This window comes from Aquila chrysaetos, chromosome 3 (assembly GCF_900496995.4).
Source record: "Aquila chrysaetos chrysaetos chromosome 3, bAquChr1.4, whole genome shotgun sequence".
In the NCBI taxonomy this organism is placed as follows: domain Eukaryota; kingdom Metazoa; phylum Chordata; class Aves; order Accipitriformes; family Accipitridae; genus Aquila; species Aquila chrysaetos.
Genome location: NC_044006.1, coordinates 74507305 through 74525721, shown reverse-complemented (window position 1 = coordinate 74525721; position 18417 = coordinate 74507305). Strand labels below are relative to the sequence as shown.

Genomic DNA, 18417 nt, shown 5'->3' with positions numbered 1-18417 from the left:
TGCATGATAAACTCACATAGGAAAATATCACAAACCGATTCACTGTTAATTACTTCTGCTGCATGATTTCTCTGTCAAAGCAAACCTTTACCTTTCCTTATTTACTTCATATATTTATGATTGCACTACTATTACGTAGTTTAGGCAGAAAAGAAATGTACTGTGGCCACTGAAGCATTTTATCTAAACTATTAAAAGCTAAAGCCATGGAATATGAAAAGTCAGAAAACCAACTCCTGAGAAAATTAAGTTTAAAACTCAGATTGAAATACTGTCCTTATAGTAATCTCCTGTACCTACAGATTCCAGCAACCAGCACGGTTACCATTACCAACACCACAACATATATGGCACAATAAACAAAATGCGATGCCTCACCCAGAGGGTGGTGGTAAATAGCTCCTTTTCAAATTGGCAACCTGTCACAAGTGGGGTCCCCCAGGGATTGATATTGGGCCCAACGCTGCTTAATATCTTCGTAAGTGATCTGGATGATGGGATCAAGTGTACCCTGATGAATTTACCAATGATACCAAACTGAGTGGGGAAGTGGACACTTTGGAAGGGAAAGCCACCCTGCAGGAAGACCTGGACAGGCTGCAAGAGTAGGCTAACGAGAACCTTAAGAAGTTCAACAAAGACAAATGTCAGGTCCTGCCCCTGGGAAAACATAACCCAGGAGTGCAGCACAGGCTGGGATCTACCCGGCTGGGGAGCAGCTCTGTGGAAAGGGAGCTGGGGGTCCTGGTGGACAACAAGCGCAAGATGAGCGAACAGTGTGCTGCTGCGACAAAGCCAGCCAACAGGATGCCGGGTTGCATCAACAAGGGCGTCACCAGCAGAGATAAAGAAGTCATTATGGCACTCTACTCTGCGCTTGTCAGGCCGCACCTGGAATGCTGTGCTCAGGTTTGGTCCCCGCTATACAAAAAAGATGTGGACAGGCTGGAGAGGGTCCAGAGAAGGGCCACAAAGATGATCAGAGGACTGGGAAGCCTGCCATATGAGAAAAGGCTGACAGAACGGGGTTTGTTCAGCCTTGAGAAAAGAAGGCTTGGGGGAGACCTTATCACCATGGTCCAGTATTTAAAGGGTGGCTACGAAGAAGATGGAGACTCCCTTTTTACAAGGAGTCACATGGAAAAGATCAGGGGTAATGGATACAAGTTACTCCTGGGGAGATTCCAATTGTACCCAAGAGGAAGATTTTTCACAATGAGAACAATCAGCCATTGGAATAATCTCCCCAGGGAAGTGGTGGATTCCCCAACACTGGACACTTTTAAGATTCAGCTGGACAGGGTGCTGGGCCATCTTGTCTAGACCGTGCTTTTGCCAAGAAAGGTTGGACCAGATGATCCTTGAGGGCCCTTCCAACCTGGTATTCTATGATTCTATGATGGAGAAACTAAATTAGCTGCTGTTTGCTTACAGCTGAGGATACATGAAGATTTGCTGCCACCTATATATTGCTTTTTTTTCTGGATTAATGAAAAGTAAAGGAATTCTAAAAAAAAAAGGCATATAGATTGCATTCACAATTACATCTGAGTAGGTATGTAAACTCTACAGCATATTATACTTTCTTTATGGAATAACTCCTAGTGACATAGAAAAGAATACAATCACGTCATAGAGAGCTATCATTGACCCAACAGAACAAAAATTTCTGTTCCCCCTGTAATACAAGGAAGAAAATAATCCTTTTGTTCTAATTCTTTGCAATCATTATTCTCCCATTTCTGGGGAAGAATTCAGACAGTGTATTACCAGGAACTACGTAAATAAATGAAGCTGCAGGTGAACAAATTGTTCTTCACCTCTATCTTTCTGTGATTAAAGGAATGAAGTGCACTCACTACGTAATGACAGTATGACTGCAAGGGGATCAACATTAAGTCTGGAGTACACTGAAAACACAACAAGCGATTTTCTATTAAAAGTCAGTATTTTATTACAGTTATGAGCAATTAGATAATAACTGCAGTTAAGCACTGGCCTTTTAAACCATCACTAGAGTTACCTGAATTTGAAAGCAGATGGTCTCAGCAGTAGTTCAACAAACAAGCAAAGACTACATCTGTATCATTAGTCTCCATTTGATTGATTCACTAACTTGATTCCATTTTTCTAAAAAGAAACAATGAATTGCAGCAATAGCAATGCAAATAAATGAACTTGCATATTTTTTTCCTATCTGTGGTAGGTGTGTTGGTCTGTCATTTTGGAAAACTTAGTGCTCACTCTTGAATTACACAGCTCTCTTTACAGGTAAGCATTTAATTTGGGTCATCACAGGAATCCAAATGCCTCCTCACTGTCAAGATAGCAAATAGTATCTGTTTGGACAAAGACAGAAGCTCCATTTCTTACTGAGGACAAAGTTTTTTTGTGAAATATGGTACTTGGAGGTCTAACTTCGTGTTGATATTGTAAGATTGAAGTAGCAAGTCACAAATCTGGCCTCTTGACACAGTTACCCTGCTGCACACACTTCATGCAGTAGATACGAATTAGATAGTTAATGAAAAAAAAGCATGATCATTTCTTTCATTAAAATGTGTGAGTCAAAATACTGTGGATCTGTATTTCTCCAGGATATTTTTATAGCTAGGTATTTCTGCCCACTCAGTTTGTAAGCATTTATTCGATAACATTCAGCTTGTCTTTTGAAGCATGGCAGTGGTTTTGCTTTATTTTTTCCTCACAGGTAGACAATGGATGCCTGCAGCCTGTATGCAACAGAAGCATTTTTTTGCATATGAGAAAAGAGAATGAAATAGTACAGCAAATGGAAGGAAAAATAAGATTTGTATGTCTTTAGTTTTCTATGGGAAACAAAAACAGAATTGCAGATGCCTGTGAATGAACTAGCTGTGGTTAATCCTACAGAGATTTTCAACTACTTATCTAAATACTTAGATTAGCATTTATGTCAGGGGCATCAGGTAGCAGTAACAGAGAATGGAAGAGAATCCAGACAAATATCCACTCCTACATTGTAATTTTTCATGCCTCAAAATGCTCAAGCACTCTGGCCAAATGCTGAAAGGCTCTCAAACACCGCAGGATTTGGCCAAAGGGATATAAAAGACTTGCAAGAGCCAGGCCTTATATTGTAATGGTCGATGTTTATCTGTAGTCTCACTTCCACTCTCTGTTACTTTCATTTAACTTCAGGAGTATCAGCAGTCTTGCTGATTTCAGTGTGAGTTTTCAGAAGCTCAGACCTCAGCATGAATTCAAATGCTTTACTGGCTTTAACTCAAATCATCTGGCAGGAATGTCCCCGTTTTGCTTTGGAAACAGATTATCACATGGACTCTGCTTAGGAAATAGCTCCCTCTTCTGTTCTCGCTGAAACCAATCCAGTCCTCTGCAGGAGGGAATCTATTTCAAACCACTTACTACAGCAATGGAGCACAGTACCACAGTACGTTGCACAAAATGGTGCACTGGGGCAGTCCCTGTTCAGTCCAGCTTCTACTTTTCTACTTACTCCACAATTACTGCATAAGGTTAGGAATTGTCAGCACGTCAAACTACAGCTGAGTGAAGTTAGTACAAGAGATTTCTTGGTCAGACGCAGTCTTCCCAAAGAATTTTATCCAGTCCAATATGCCTTTGACACTCATAAATAATGTACTATATATTCACTGATTATCAAATACCGGGAATACACTTACTCTTCTCAGCTTTGTTGGGGAGCTGTCAAAAGCCCGCTGAAGCTGTATTGTCTACCTCAATTAATGCTGAGCGTGAAGTAATAAACCATCCTGAAACTGGAAAGGATCATAGAGTCATAGAACACTTTGTGTTGAAAGGGACCTTAAAGATCATCTAGTCCCAACCCCCCTGCCATGGGCAGGGACACCTTCCACTAGACCAGGTTGCTCAAAGCCCCATCCAACCTGGCCTTGAACACTTCCAGGGATGGGGCAACCACAACTTCTCTGGGCAACCTTTTCATGTGATGGGTTAGCACTACCTTATACACTCTGTCAAGCTATATGAAACAAGAGTTGTATGGAGTCAGACCCTGTTGCTTCTGCTTCCACAGGGACTTACGAGCTGGCTCTCTGCATTCACACGGAGTCATGAAAGGCCTAATAAATCCTTCTGGAAGCAGAATATCAAAGGTGGATCTGCAGGCGCCAGTTCCAGTTCAGCAACAGTTGGACTTGTATTACCTGGGTTCAGCCATTATCTGACATAGCTCAGCTTTCTAGTACATTACATAATGGAGAACTGACCTCTTGTGGGTTTTAAGACTTAAGACTGTAGTACTTTGGCCTGTTACTCAATAATCTTTTACAAATGAAGTTAGCTAACACAGATAAATAACTGCATAATGCTGGTGGCTATTTTCAGTCGCTTTTTGGTTCCAGACAGGAAGCAAGTGCCACTCCTGGACCATGTGCAGCTCCAGTAGATCCCCAGTTTGTGAACTCCCACAGCCCATACCGTAAGTGTGGAGAGACCTAATATATCATTGCTTCTTCATGATCTCAACAGGGCCTTAACACACTGCATCTCAGGATTTATAAGAAATTAAACATGAAAACAAAATAGTAATAATAATTTTTAAAAAATCTGTGATTGCAGTTTTAGCATATTAATGAGGTTTTTCAACACTTAAAAAAAGGCAACAAACCTGGCTGCTGTTAAATTTAGTAAAACAAAAATACTACTTTATGGCCTGCAGAAGGGGATAATGGCATGTGCCTAAGTTTGTGGAGCAGTAGGTGATATAAACTTGAAAATATTTCTGCCAATAATAACACACACTCCCTTCTAGCACTGGGAGCACACCACAAGACCAACACTCAGGGTGCCAGAGCCCTATGTATGACTTTATTATTGACCTGCTGTGTGACCTGTAGCATGCAGGTTTCTCTCTACCTGCTCCAGTTTTCCCATCTGTAGTACGGGCAGAGTGATAATCACCCCCTGCTTAAAGTTGTTGAAGAGCTGCTGACAGCAAGTGCTAGATAATGAGGCAGCAGTTTTTATTATGCAGATTTTATATATGCACAGACAGGGCACAGTTGCCTTGCTCTGCTCAAACCTAGAGCATCTTCAGCAGTTCAGAATTCCAGACTGGTTAAACTCTGATGGATGACTCAACCTGAAGCATTTCAAAACCCAACCCAAGTCACAGCCCCACTACAAAGCAAGCTTTGAGATGTGGCAGTCTGGGCCCTACTGCTTTAGCAACCCCCAAATAAATAAAATCCCATGCCTCCCACTCTTCTCAAATTCTGCACAGAAAAAAAAAAACCAACCACAAAACAAAACAAATCAATTAAGAGTATAAGACAAAGAAAAGCCAAAAATACATATTTGGAGGTCACAGAAGGAGGCTCTTCTAAACCTTTTATAGCAATGTGAAGCAATGCAGCACAATAAAAAAAAATCTGAGCTAACTTTTGAGTAAAATACTTTGAGACACAGGAGCTGTGCGGCTGCAGCATCATGGTGCATGAGGACGCTAACTGGGCTTAGTCTAAATACTGCAATGACACGGGCTGTCCTGCTTCAAAGACACAGCACAGTGTCTCTGCATGGTACAGCACTGTGCTGGTAGCTAAACCGGCCTGCTTGGGCATGGCTTGGATATCTCAACACAGCAGTGCACTGAACCATGTGGACATATGCGTGCACTTGGCTGGTATTCCTTAATTTTATCCTCTGAGGTTTTCTGGATGTACTACTGCAATATTTAGAGGTAATCAACACTATTTCCTAAGCAGCAAGCAACATCTCTGTGGAACACTGTAGATGACCTTCACAGGTGGGAGTCACTTGTACTGCTTAGATGTCTAAGTGGTCTAAGTCTGAACCTGTAACTACCTCCCTTTTGAAGCAGTAAAGAGAAACCAGCACCTCTAGGGTCTCTCCACTGACCAAGAAAGGAGTCTTCAGTGGTTTGGGATGTTAAAAGTTAGTAAGTTAAATCTTAAAATTTCTCCACCTTTCAGTATCTTCACCTCTTCCAGCTTCTTCCCCTCAATGAAATCAGAAGGCATATCTCAGTCACTCCTAGTCCTCCATCAGATTTCCTCAATGTTTTAGTATAATATTCTTACAAATATTCTTACCTGTGGCCTGACAACCGACTCTCATTTTTCTTGAGGGATCTTTCTCTCTTCTCTCTTCCAGCCCCTGAATGTCTGTGAGGGGCGCTCACTTTAAGGCTTTTTTCACTTCTGTCTGTACCAAAGCTTGGAACTGATTTTCTTTCTTCTGTCTTGGTCCTCTCTCTTTCAGACAGCAGTTTGGCAAAAGAGTCATCTGTATCTTTGGGGATGTTTCTTAGTTTTTCAGAGGCTGAACTTGTGTGTGAGCTTGACATAGTCTTTGATGCAAACTCCTTACTTACTTGTGTTGAAGATCCTTTGCTTTCTTGAAAATCAGTACTTGGGACACTCAGCTCATTTTCTTCATGTTCTTCACCCTTGAACTGTGCTGTGCCGCTTATGCTAGTGGATCGTTTTGGAAGCCTCCTTTTTTGCAGGTCCTAGAAGTAAGTGCCATTAAAACCATAGATTAAAATTTGAACATCTTTAAATAAACATGAAAAGAAAAGGAAAGCTCTGTCGCTAATTTCTGAGCTAAGCAATTTGTTTGTTATTAGGAATCAGGTTATATAGTAAATCAGATTTTTTAAAAAATGATAATATATGACAGACATACATTTTCACTTAAAATTTGAACAGTATTAAAGATGCTATATACCATTAAAAACTGTTTTCTTTTACCCAAGAACATCAACAAAATACCTCCTAAAAGCTTAATTTTGGGGTTGTACCCAACTCAGGAAACTAAGAAAGATTGCCCACTACAGGTATCTAGTTTCTATTTCCAAATCAGAGATATTTAGAAAAATCCAACTAATTCATTTAACTTCCATATTCTCTTCAGTATTATCTAAATGATATGTTTAAAATATTTCAATTTCTCATTATTACAAGCCTAATTTTACACAGGGGAAGTTCCTGTCTATATAAAAGCAGCATGAAGGAAAAAAAAAAAGAGGCAAGAATTTTAGAACTGTGTTTTGAAAATACTTACTGATGGAATATGGTCTGATTGATCACTTTAGAAACATATTTCTAACTGAAAGTAATTTTCAATTCCAAACTGCTACTGATTAAATATAGGGCTTGGGAAAAACCTGAGTAAAACAGATATCCATGGCTAAGAAAACTTTGAAAGCCGTAGATACTGCTAAGATGAAAAAGCAATTTTCCTAGGAAAATGGAAAATCCCATCTGTCAAGAGATATCAAGAATGGAAAAGATTTATAAAGCAATTCTGCAACCTAAGATCACAGACATGCAGGGGGTAGTTACAGGTAGTGGTTATATCTGAAACAGTTTGAATTTCTGAATTAACCAGAACCACTTCCCTAGCTTACGACATATTTTCAGACTGCAGATTTAATGGATTAGCATGCAGAAGTCATTTTCACATTATTTGCAAATGACTTTATCGCAGAAGGTTAGATATAAAATCCATGGCCAAGCCAAATATTTTGTAAGTGTTGGAAATCACCTCTGGTGAACTTGCTACTGGTCCAGCCATCATTCCTCTGACAATGAGACCAGACCTGGGCCTTGGCTTCTCCTTCATGGTGGATTTCAGCTCCTCAGAAATCGTTGCTGCTTTTAAATCTTCTTGACTACCTTTTAACTTCTTATCCCCATCAGAGGGTAAGTGGCTGTTGTGTATTGTCCCTGTGTGGCATTTTTCACTTTTGTGCTGATGTTTTCTGGATGGAAGGATTTTATCTAGTGGATTCTCAACATCATATCTACGAGGAAGAAAAAGGCAAAACTTCAAACAGCAAAAAAATGCACAATGAAATCAATGAAAACGTTTGCTTGGCTAATTAAAGCAGTGCTGTCAAATTAAGTTACTTATCTAGCAATAGTACTCACTGCTGCTTTTCACTTAAACATCTATATGTAGTTCTTCAGGACATTATTTCAATATCATTATTATGTGTCACACATATAATATGTGTAACACTTTAATCTTATGCTTACTTATTTTGATATGTACCATATCATAACAGAAAGAAAACTATATATATCATACCAGACAGGTCCTAAGCTACCACCAGCAGTTCCCATTCCTTCTCCATCTGCTTGGTTGGCAGATTGAAAATTTGTTAACACTTTTGCTAACATCCTCTGTTCTCATATAACTTAGACTGACTCTACTGATCCCTTTCACTCTTTGCTCAAATGTAGAACACTTACTTTAGTTCAAAAAGAAAGGTACTTTTGTATTTGGGCTTTTCCTTGATAACAGGTTGCTACACTGCTGTCATTTGACATCTTCCATATTCTTCAGCCTACTCCTCCAGGAAGCAACACAAGGTGTAGTTCACTGTTTGCATCTGTTTTCCCACACATATATAATGCTATAAACAAGCTTTTCTGAAATGCAAGTGAGATTCACCTGGATCTGTGACTCCGTTTGTACAACACAATATTAATTTCTTCCTTAAAAATATCTTTTAACAAATCATGTTCTTACTAAAAAAAAAAATCATCATTTGAGCCTGTAAGAAATCATGACAAGACCCAGTTTTCTTCATCAGGATCTGTTTCACTGTCTGCATAATATTAGATCACTGTTAAATATAAGTACTTTTATTGAGTAGTTCCCACTTCACTGAGACCTCTTTTGTGTCAGCTGATAAATTTATATTCTGTGTAACCTGAAAATGCTAGCTGCCTTTATGACAACTGTCCATGAACTTGTTTTTCACTCTAGGATGTTTTTGTCCATCCTATTTCATAGTAAAGCAATTCCTTGAGTTGAAGCATCTCGTATCACAAAAACATTCCTTTTATTTAACCAGTTAAAAATTGGTTTTTGAAGTAGTATGTCTCTTGTTGTGAAGACACGCTGCGTATGTAAACTGAAGGGAACATGATCAGTCTCTGGGAGCATTAGGAAATCTGAGGACTGTTACTCCCAACCTGGGACCATGTAACCCCTCATTGCCAAAGGGCACAGTGTGTCAGCTTAGAGACTGTTTTAACAGTTACAGACATTAAAAAAAACTTCAAGAGGTAAGTTAAAAAGAAAGAAGGCCCTTTAATAAGGAACCAGTGAAGAGTACCTGTCTAATTATACTCTCCACTCCTGAAAGCATTGTTAAAAATTATCCAGGTAGTTGAAATTAAAGCTAATTTCAGGCACTAGCTGGTTGACTTGGTAATGCCTGATTTTTCCCTGGCCGGAGGGGATGGAAATGGGTAGGAGGATCACAGAGCTGCGCTTTGCCGTGGTGTTTCTCTCACCGGTTCATTTTGTGGTCTGAAATAGGACGTGGCTGAACCAAAGTGGCAACCCGCCCACATTAGTCCTTGTTATGGCAGCTTTGCAGCCTCCTCCTGCGGCCCTGCCGTGGAAACGCAGCCGAACCGCACGGCTGGGACAAGACCTGATCCAGGGGAAAAATGGAGCCACGCATCCAGGAATGCCTACCTGTGTCCGAGGGTCAGATTCGCAGCTGGTTTCGAAAGAAAAATCAGTTACAAACACCGGTTTGTATCAGGACAGGCCCCGAAACCCACATTCCCCTGTCACACCCACTTGGCCCATTTTTCCTTGCTTGCACCTCCAGCCAACTTCGGCCTCCCCCACCTCAGGAAGGCGTAACTGGTGAGGTTGGCGCATACGAAGGCATGAAAATTGGCACAAAATCACACAGGATTTAGATGGAAACCTGCCCGTCAATACAGGATTTTGCCCTCTCCAGAGCTGGCAGCTTTCAGTGTGTGGCTAGGTAACGTTTCCAAGCTCGTACACGCAAAAGGTTGGGCATTTCTGGTTTTTGCTTTCCGATTTGCCTTTAATCTGCCATTTTTGGCTCCCCCCTGCCCCACTGGCTGAGGCAGCAAAGGGGAATACTTCATCCCTTGAAGGATGGTGCCCGCGCCATGTTGGCGAGGGGCCCTTCCTCACATCCCCCCCACTCTGGTCGCCGACACATGTTGCTTCTGCCTGTGGGGCTTTACTTTGCCTCTTTGAATTTGTGTGTTCATGTATCTGTGTCTAATGAACGTTTATGTGTGTGCGGATGTATGGGGGGGGGGGGGAACAGACCCAACAACCACACTGCGCATGTCTTTCCCGCCAGCGGAGGACTAGAACCATAGAGTGCCCGCCAGTGTAAAGCAGAGCGGCCCCACAGCGCACCACTTCCTGAGCAGTGAACGGCCACTCTGGGCCAGCCGCCGAGCACTCACTTTGCCGTCACCCCCCGCCTCGCGGGAGGGAAGCGCTCGGCTGCCAATACGCATGCGCACAGCGGGCTAGCGATAGCTGCGGGCGGGGGCGTCGCCATTTTGTTGTGGATGGGGAGGGTGGGTAGAGCGGTCTGGTAACTCTGGGTGGTCCTGTTCGGTGTCAGACGGGGGTGTTAGTGGATCCCTCTGTAGGAGAAAGCTTATTGCTGTAGTAAGAAAGGTCTGCAGGCACTGGGGAGGCTCGCAGGGGGAATGGAGCAACTTGCACTGTCTAGGGCAAGGGGAGAAAATGAGGCAGGTGCGAGGTCTGAGGTAGCATGAGGTGTGATAGTATCAGACAGAGGGAGAGAAGATCACTGACAACGTGCTAGAAGCTTCTGTATCTGAAAAAGAGAAGCAGCTAATTCTTCTTTTGCACTGCCTCCTTTTCAAGTGTCACTTCTCAGCTGGTAGCATCAACTCAAAATCTTGGCTTTCTTCCCCTATAAGGAAGGAGTTGCTGGGGTGTTGCAAGCACTGATGCTCAGACTTAGCTACTTGGAGCGTGCTGTGTTCAGGATGAGGAATAAAATCAGATTAATTCCCTGAGAGTCAAGGCTGGGAAGGTGAATTACTCTTTTGTGCCCATTTTAAAAGTTCTGTACTGAAGCACAGTTGGGGCTGTTAACTCCACCTTGAGGCAGTAATAAACGCAATTGAAAGACTTGGTTACATGCTGTTTTCAGGTATTTTGCAAGATAGAAATAACCTATCCTGTTAGTAACAATATTGAATTTAAGATGATAGACCTTGGTTTTGACATGTAAGGCATGAATATACGTGTAGTTTGAATGCATGTGGTTACTTTCTCATCAGACTGCTTCAATTTGAGTATTTCCAATTTTCAACGCATAAAAGCTCAGATTTCTATGTGCTTCAGTGACTGAAAGATGTAACTGAGATTATCAATCTTCCTAATTGGTAGGGAACATAACATTTTTGAAGAGTGGCTTGCATAGGAGATTTTAATAATTGGAAATTTAAGCTTTGTGTTACTAGGATAACTAATAAAAGGTAGTGTAGCTGAAGGTATAAATGATAATACTTTCAATGCTATTTCCCTTATTTAATTTAAAAAAGTTTCTAGACAGGCCAAAGAGAAAAATAAAACTGTACCTGTAGGCTTGAGTTTCGCTTTCATCAAGCACAGTGGCACTCCCACGCACATGATCTTCATCCAAGAAGTCAGGTGGATGAGATGTTGAGCTCTTACTTTGAGGAATTGACAGAGCAGAACTTGAACTGATGCTTCTGGAAGTCCCACGGTGCTCAAGGAAGTAATTAGTAATAATTTCAAGAAGAGTTTTCAGTGGGTTCTCCTTGGCCTATCCAAAAAGAAAAAGTTCTCAGTGACTATTGACACTCTTTGTTCATCTTACTGCAGCCTAAAATAGGATATTCTTTTTACAATGTACAGTAGCTGAACATACTAACTACATTCTAGAGTTAGCTGCCTATGGGTGTATCCCAGATTACAAACAATCCAGGAAACTGGAAAATGTCAGCTAGAGAATGTCAAGAGCTTGAAGGTGTTGCTGTGTTAAATGAAGTAAGCATGATACAGAAAAAGCAACCTGTTACAACCATTCCTTATTCTCATTGTAGCTAAACATTGCAAAGTATGGTAAATGTGCTAGAATACACCTTTTCTAATGGTACCTGGTGAACTTCAGAAGAATGTAGCATGAACTGTAAGTGTTTTTAGTACCTGACTTCAGTATTTGGGGTTTATTTTATCAGAACTTGGTGAGAAGCATAGACTATAGAACTCTCTTGTGCTTGGGATAACTGGTAATTATAGGGCAACACCCCACCCCTGTTGTTACACTGTTTCTCAACAGTACTCTGGAAAACTGTCCTGTGTACCTGAGTATTTTATTTAAAAAAAAAAAAAAAAAAAAAAAAAACAACAAAAGAAAATTAAAAACACCACAGATGTTTAAGGCTTAAGTAGAAAATGCTACAATGTCTGCTATAGTGATGCAACTACACTGGGAGATTTTTTTGAAGTGACTTAATACAGGATTAGCATCATGCTGCTTACCAAAAGCATCATGGTGCCTTAAGTCATGAGTGAACTGGAAGTGGAAATTATCCATTGATGTCCCTGTCATCAAATATTGCTGTCTATATTGCATTTCAAAGAATAGTAGATGCTAGAAGTGTAATTTTATCTGCCAGGTCTTACAAAAAGTTGCAAATAGAAATGGGCATGTATGGGTACTTCCAAAATTGAATAATCTAGCCCTAATGGTGGAAAAGGTGTTAAAGTGAGTAACTGCTCCTGGTTTATTGGACATTGCAGTTTGTAACAAGGGTTCATGAACTGCCAGGTTCTCAGCTTCGTCCCATGAGCTGCAATCTCACCTAAATGTTAAGCTCTCCATTCCTCAGAGACCTGTCAGTGTGTCTGCAGCAATGCAGTACCAGACACAAGCTTGAGTTCTCTCCAGTTTGGACATACACTACAGTCTTGATCTGGTTGGCCCAGTTTCATGGTATCTGATACCACATTTTGGGGAACACGATCTGTTTCCTTACCTTGTTCTGTTTGTACAAGGAGTGCAGATGTAGGACATTTCGAAGTTCATTCCTGTTATTGATGCTAAGTGCAGAACGTGGAAGCTCTCGGTCCATGGTAGTGATGGTTTTCTTCAAACCCTGCGAAGGAAAAGTGTCAGATTTTAGAGTACTTGAGACAGTACAACTTACTAAATCTTTTATTCTTTACTTTGTTGGATGTAATATGAAACTTCTGGATGGCAGTAATTAGTAACAAGCTAACCTTTAGAACCTGTACTTTAATGGTACAGTTTTGCATTATTACAGCCCACAGATGTGAAAATAATTAAGGTGGCTATGTTGTCTGTGAGATGGAAATTACCGAACATGAAAAAAAAAGACCTCCATTCAGGTGACTGCTGAACAGCCTCATAAGACTGACTGGTCTGTATGAGGCCCCTGCTAATACCTGGGCTTCTGGTTCAAATAGTTCCAGAAATACTGAGTTTACTTTTTCCATCAAGATGTGATACAGCTTTTCATATATGTGATTCTGACATGGGTAATTACGGAGTCTGAATATCGGGTGTATGCTATCTCTTGGTGGGTTCAGAACAGGTTTCAGAACCTTTATCATGAGTTGAAGTCACTCCCATCAGTCTCAGGTTGGAAATCAGTCAGATCTCCATGGCATCAGCTGGTTTGGGGTCTTCAGACTTCCTCAACTACTGTGAATCTGTAGTCCGCATACATGGGCACTTCAGAGACAAAATGTATGGGCATCTCACTTTCTGGAGGGAGAGACTGATTGATTGTGAGATGTCAGAGTCAGATCCCAAACTAATTTAAGTGGTACAACCAGACCACCATTTTGAGAGAGAAAGTCCCGATTCCTTCTATGAAGGGCTATTGTTACAAGAAAGGATTTATTTTTCTGCAGATGGATTGTCTGGCTCAGATTTAGGGAACTGGGCAAGTTGTGATAAATAAAGGATCATTACTGCAGTTGGCTCTGATGTGTATTAAAGATTTGGGGGATGCAGGGGAACACTTGTGCAGAAGCACAAAGGATTATCAGTGTCCCTTGTTTTGACTCAAGAGTATATAGTATGAAATAGATGTGGCAATTCAGGTGTAAGTTACTATGGTAAGCTGTATGGTCTGTTTTACCAGCAGGGCATTCCCTTTCTTTTTATGCTTTTATTCAGTTTTACCTTTAAAGATATCTAACTCAGAAATGTAAATGTCTTTCATTTGAAAAATCTTTGCAATCAGTTGAGCTGACAGACTCAAGCCTCTCATACTTCTGGCAGTAAATGGCAAATAATGAATTCTGCATCTGAAATTCTGCTGGCAAATGTTTCAACTTTGTTCACAAACATTGAAAATGTGCATTTGGAGACTTGATGCAAAACAGATGAAGAAAATTGAGGTCTGTGTAGCACTTAATAAGACAGTGGCTGTTTAATTTCTGATACAAGCTAACTCATTCCTGACACTGAAGGACTGACTGGGCTGGACATCAGCAGTATTTCCTTAGGATTTAACATAAATACAAGGTGGTAGGTACTTTCACCTGGAAATGTGAAGGTGCCTTTTCTTCTGCTCATTCCCACGCTCCACACACCTATGTATAGTCCAAAGTTTCCTTTACAGCATTAACTTTGTGAAAAGTACAGTGGCCTCTTACCCCCCCCTTCTCCCTGTCCCCTTTCCCCCAGATAAATCTGCTGTCTGCCAAGCTATTACTGAAAACCAGAAAAAAACAAAAAATTACCAGTTTCTCTACAACCACTACCTTTTGCCTTTTTTTTTTTTTTTTTAAATGTCATGGGAAGTTTTGTATGCCTCTTGTAAACACAAGGACAACAGCAAGATAGGTAATTAATGAGAAAAAAAAAAAAAAAAAAAGAAACTGCGTTTCTTGATTTAATCTTGGGTTCCGCAGGCGCGTGTGGGTAAGAATCAGGCTTTCTCACACAAGGAGGAAGCTGGCTTCCATAATCAGGAATAAAAAGGCATTGTGGGAAATGTAGTGCAGATACTCACCCAACAGGCTTGTTACGGTTCAGGTCTAGCTGCTCTAAGGCTAGAAGAAGTCCCCCCTCCCAGTATTCCTTAATCTTTTAGCACTTAACATTTTTCATGTGTCATTCTCATTTGTACTAGCTGGAGAAAATCGAGACAAGTTACCTTTCTACTGAGAAATTCTCTCACCAGTGATGCAGCCACTTCTTCCACAAAGGAGTTGTCCATTTTTAGCCCAAAGTGTGCTTAGGGGGCGTATTCTTTACTTCGTCTAACAAATCATTCAAGTCTGCCGGCATTGCAGCTCTTCGGTGCGGCTTTTAACCGCTGCAGTCCTGAAGCAGCAGCGGGTGGATGGCAGCGGCAGGGCTGTGGGCAGTCCGGTTGCTGGAGGTATGTTGCCGTGGAGACCATGTCATCGGAAGCAGGGAGAACTCCTCCCCCTGGGAGGGAAGCCAGGGAGAGACTTAAAATTGAAAGAGCTCATGGTGTAACACTGCAGCAAGCATCTCGGTCATTGCTTTAAATAATAAAATTGGAGAAAGACTGTTCAAATCTAAGAGAGGGAACAGTTTTCTGGGTGTTTTGTTTTGTTTTTAAGAAGCATACATACTTATTTGCAATTTATTAACTCCTGTGCTAATGCAGCTTTTAACCATATATGTTTCTTTAGTCAAATTGCACTCTTGTACAAAACAAACAAAAAATGCAGCTGCTAAATTGACCTTAATCTCTCATACTGGCAATGTCTAGGGTGGGAGCATTCATCGACTGAATCTTCCCTTTCAGATTGCACCTATGCTAGCCAGTGATACAATATGCTAACTGGAGGGATTGTGGTGAGCGATGCTTTGAGCTTGGGGATCTGATTTAGGTTGGAGAGGTCATATAACAGAGTACCCTGCTCAAAGCAGGGTATTCTCCCAGTACGGAGATTCCGCAGCCTGGGCAACCTCTTGCAATAGCTGACCACTCTTGGGTGGGTAAACTATTTTCCTTAGCTAGTTAAAATTTCCCTTGCTACAGCTTCTGACTGTTTCATCTTACCCCTTTAACTGTTGTGCCCTGTGAGATGAGTATGGCTCTATCTTTTCTTTAACCCACATTCAATAGTTCTATATAGCATCTAGACCCTCACCTGGTCTTTTTCTCTTTAGGCTGAGCAGACACTGCCCTCTCAGTTGCTCCTTGCATCTTGTGTGCTTCAGCCCCTTAATTGCCTTGCTGGTACCTTGCTGTACTTGGTCAAGTTCATTCATCGCTCTCTTAAACTGAGTAGTGGGGGAAGAAAAATAAAACAGGGTATTCCATATGCAACCTCAGGAGTGCTTCACAGAGGGGCATTTTTGCTTTTACTAGGTGCCTTTGCTGCAAGTGCATCCTACTGACTCATTTTCAGCTTGTCTGCCTGCTCCCCAAGATCCTTTTCTGCAAAGTTGCTTTCTTGCATAACCAACAGTTAGGCTGTATTTTTGAGTGGGTTTTTCATTCTTACTGCACGACTTTGCATTTGACCTTCACATCACCCACCGGTTTTTCTATATGCATGTGTAGCAGATCAAGCAGAGCACCCCTCTTCATCAACTCATCTATCCAGCACAACTTCAAAGCATTATTGTCAACACACTTCTGAAGTCTCTTGGTTGGTTGTGCCAGGCCACGTATCTCTTCCATGAGGTGTTGAGGTACTTAAAATCCTCCATGAGAAGCAGGACCTGGTGATGGGGAAGCTTCTTCCAGTTCTCTGAAGAAGTCACCATTTCTTCTCAGTGGAACAGACTCTGGCAGATCCCCACAGCAATGGCTCTTTTGTTGACCTTCCTTTTGGTCCTGACCCATAAGCTCTTGGCTGGCCCATAATTTATTGCATAGTAGATCTCTGCATTCAGGCTGCTGCTTTGCATACAGCACAGTTCTCCTCCCCCCTCTTACATGCTTCTCTTTTCTTGAAATCCTGTATCCGTCCAGTCAGGTGAGCTATTTTTAGCCTCTTCCAGACCTGGTGTTTTGCTTACTTATGGGTTAGCTTTGTGTCCAGATGTATCAAATGGTATACCTGCAAGAACAAGTAGCTGGTTTTTGTATAATTTGACTTGGTAGGGCATTGGCTGAAATCTCAGCCTTAAGTCTGCCACGCACATATGTCGACTCTCTGACTGACAAAGGGTGGAATGTGTCTCACTGAATAAAACTCTACAGTGGAAGAATGGTCGGTGCAGATGGACAAGGGTGATGTGCCCATGAAGCTCAGAGAATAATGCAAAGAAGCAGACTTTATCTCAACACAAAGAGGACTAGAGGGTGGACTTTGTTTCATATAAACAGCTATCAACAGTTGAGTGGATCAACTGGTGGTGTAAATGTTTCTCCCTGAGTGTGCGTGTCTCCTTGAGTTAGCCAGACCAGCATAGAGGGAGTGTATGCATGGCTCAGCCCAACACAGTATAAAAGCTAAACATCTAGCAAAAGCAGTCTGAAGAGAGCAACGGGCTTGACCTGGCTTCAACCCACATATTTCTTCCCAGTTACCGGGGATGCCCAGCGTCGTAACAATGGACATATTATAGAGACTAGTAATAGGGATCATACTGGTATTGTGTTTGAACTGCATACTGCAATTGCTATATTTGGCTAAGTGTAATTTACATTTGTATTGTGGTGTGATGCTTTATATCACACTGCTAAATCAGAAATCCCATGTAACATCAAATATATTCATATAAGTAAATTTGATATTAAACATTATACCCTCTACATGTGGAATATCTAAAAGAACCTGGTCAGAAGGTATTGGACTCTGACAGGCTCTTGGAGAGCTGGAGGAAACAATATTTTGCAAAAGTTTTGGTTAGTTTCTCCATATGTCTTTTGGGGACATCTGGGGAAAAGAAGATTACCTTGTGCTGGAAATGAGCTATCACATGCCTTCAGGATATCGGGAGGTAATTTGCCAACCATTCGGTTAATCGGACATGCAAAGGGCCTGACTGTTCGTTATGGTTGTCAATACCAGCTGTCTGCTATGCATTAACTTGCTGGCGTTTTACATTGTCCTAGAACATGATGCAACATGCTAAATAATGCTTGCTATGATATAGGTGCCCCTGTCACTCCTTTCATTCCAGGAAACTGTATTCCAAAATGAAAGTGGAACATGATTTTGATAACAACAATTTAGCAGTAAAGGTGCTATCTTGTGGGTCTAAAGACAGGGAGATCACATACCAACTGCCATCATGGACAAAACAGATTCAACTTGGGGAAATTAAATTTAATTTATTTTCAATTTAAAAAATAGAGTATGATGGTGAGAAATAAAAGTGAAAACATATTCCCCCCACCCCTCCTTCTTCCCAGGCTCAACTTCACTCCTTCATTCCTGACTCTTCTAAGTCCTTTCCACTGAGTGACACAGGGGGATGGGGAATGGGGATTGCAGTTGATCCATAACAGCTTCTACTCTGCCACTCCTTCCTCTTCACACCTTTCCCCTGCCCTGGCATGGGGTTCTCCATGGGCTGCAGTGTGGATATCTGGTCTGGCGTGGTCCTCTCCATGGACTGCAGAGGAACCTCTA

The 18417-nt window shown here is 41.4% G+C and overlaps 1 protein-coding gene across 3 annotated transcripts in view; it reads right to left on the bottom strand.

Annotated features, from left to right (window-relative positions):
* The window catches only part of MINDY4 (MINDY lysine 48 deubiquitinase 4), an 87174-nt gene extending 71928 nt beyond the window's left edge, over positions 1-15246 (bottom strand). For 2 of the 3 annotated variants that reach the window (XM_030010015.2, XM_030010017.2), the window contains exons 1-5: positions 15006-15246; positions 12852-12971; positions 11427-11635; positions 7558-7816; positions 6102-6520 (exon numbers count right to left, since the gene is read on the bottom strand). In XM_030010015.2, the coding sequence (XP_029865875.1) occupies positions 6102-6520; positions 7558-7816; positions 11427-11635; positions 12852-12971; positions 15006-15068 (1070 nt within the window). In that variant the 5' untranslated portion in view covers positions 15069-15246. The remainder of the gene's footprint in view (positions 1-6101; positions 6521-7557; positions 7817-11426; positions 11636-12851; positions 12972-15005) is intronic. The other variant, XM_030010016.2, reaches the window with a different exon arrangement.
* Positions 15247-18417: the final 3171 nt, after the last annotated feature.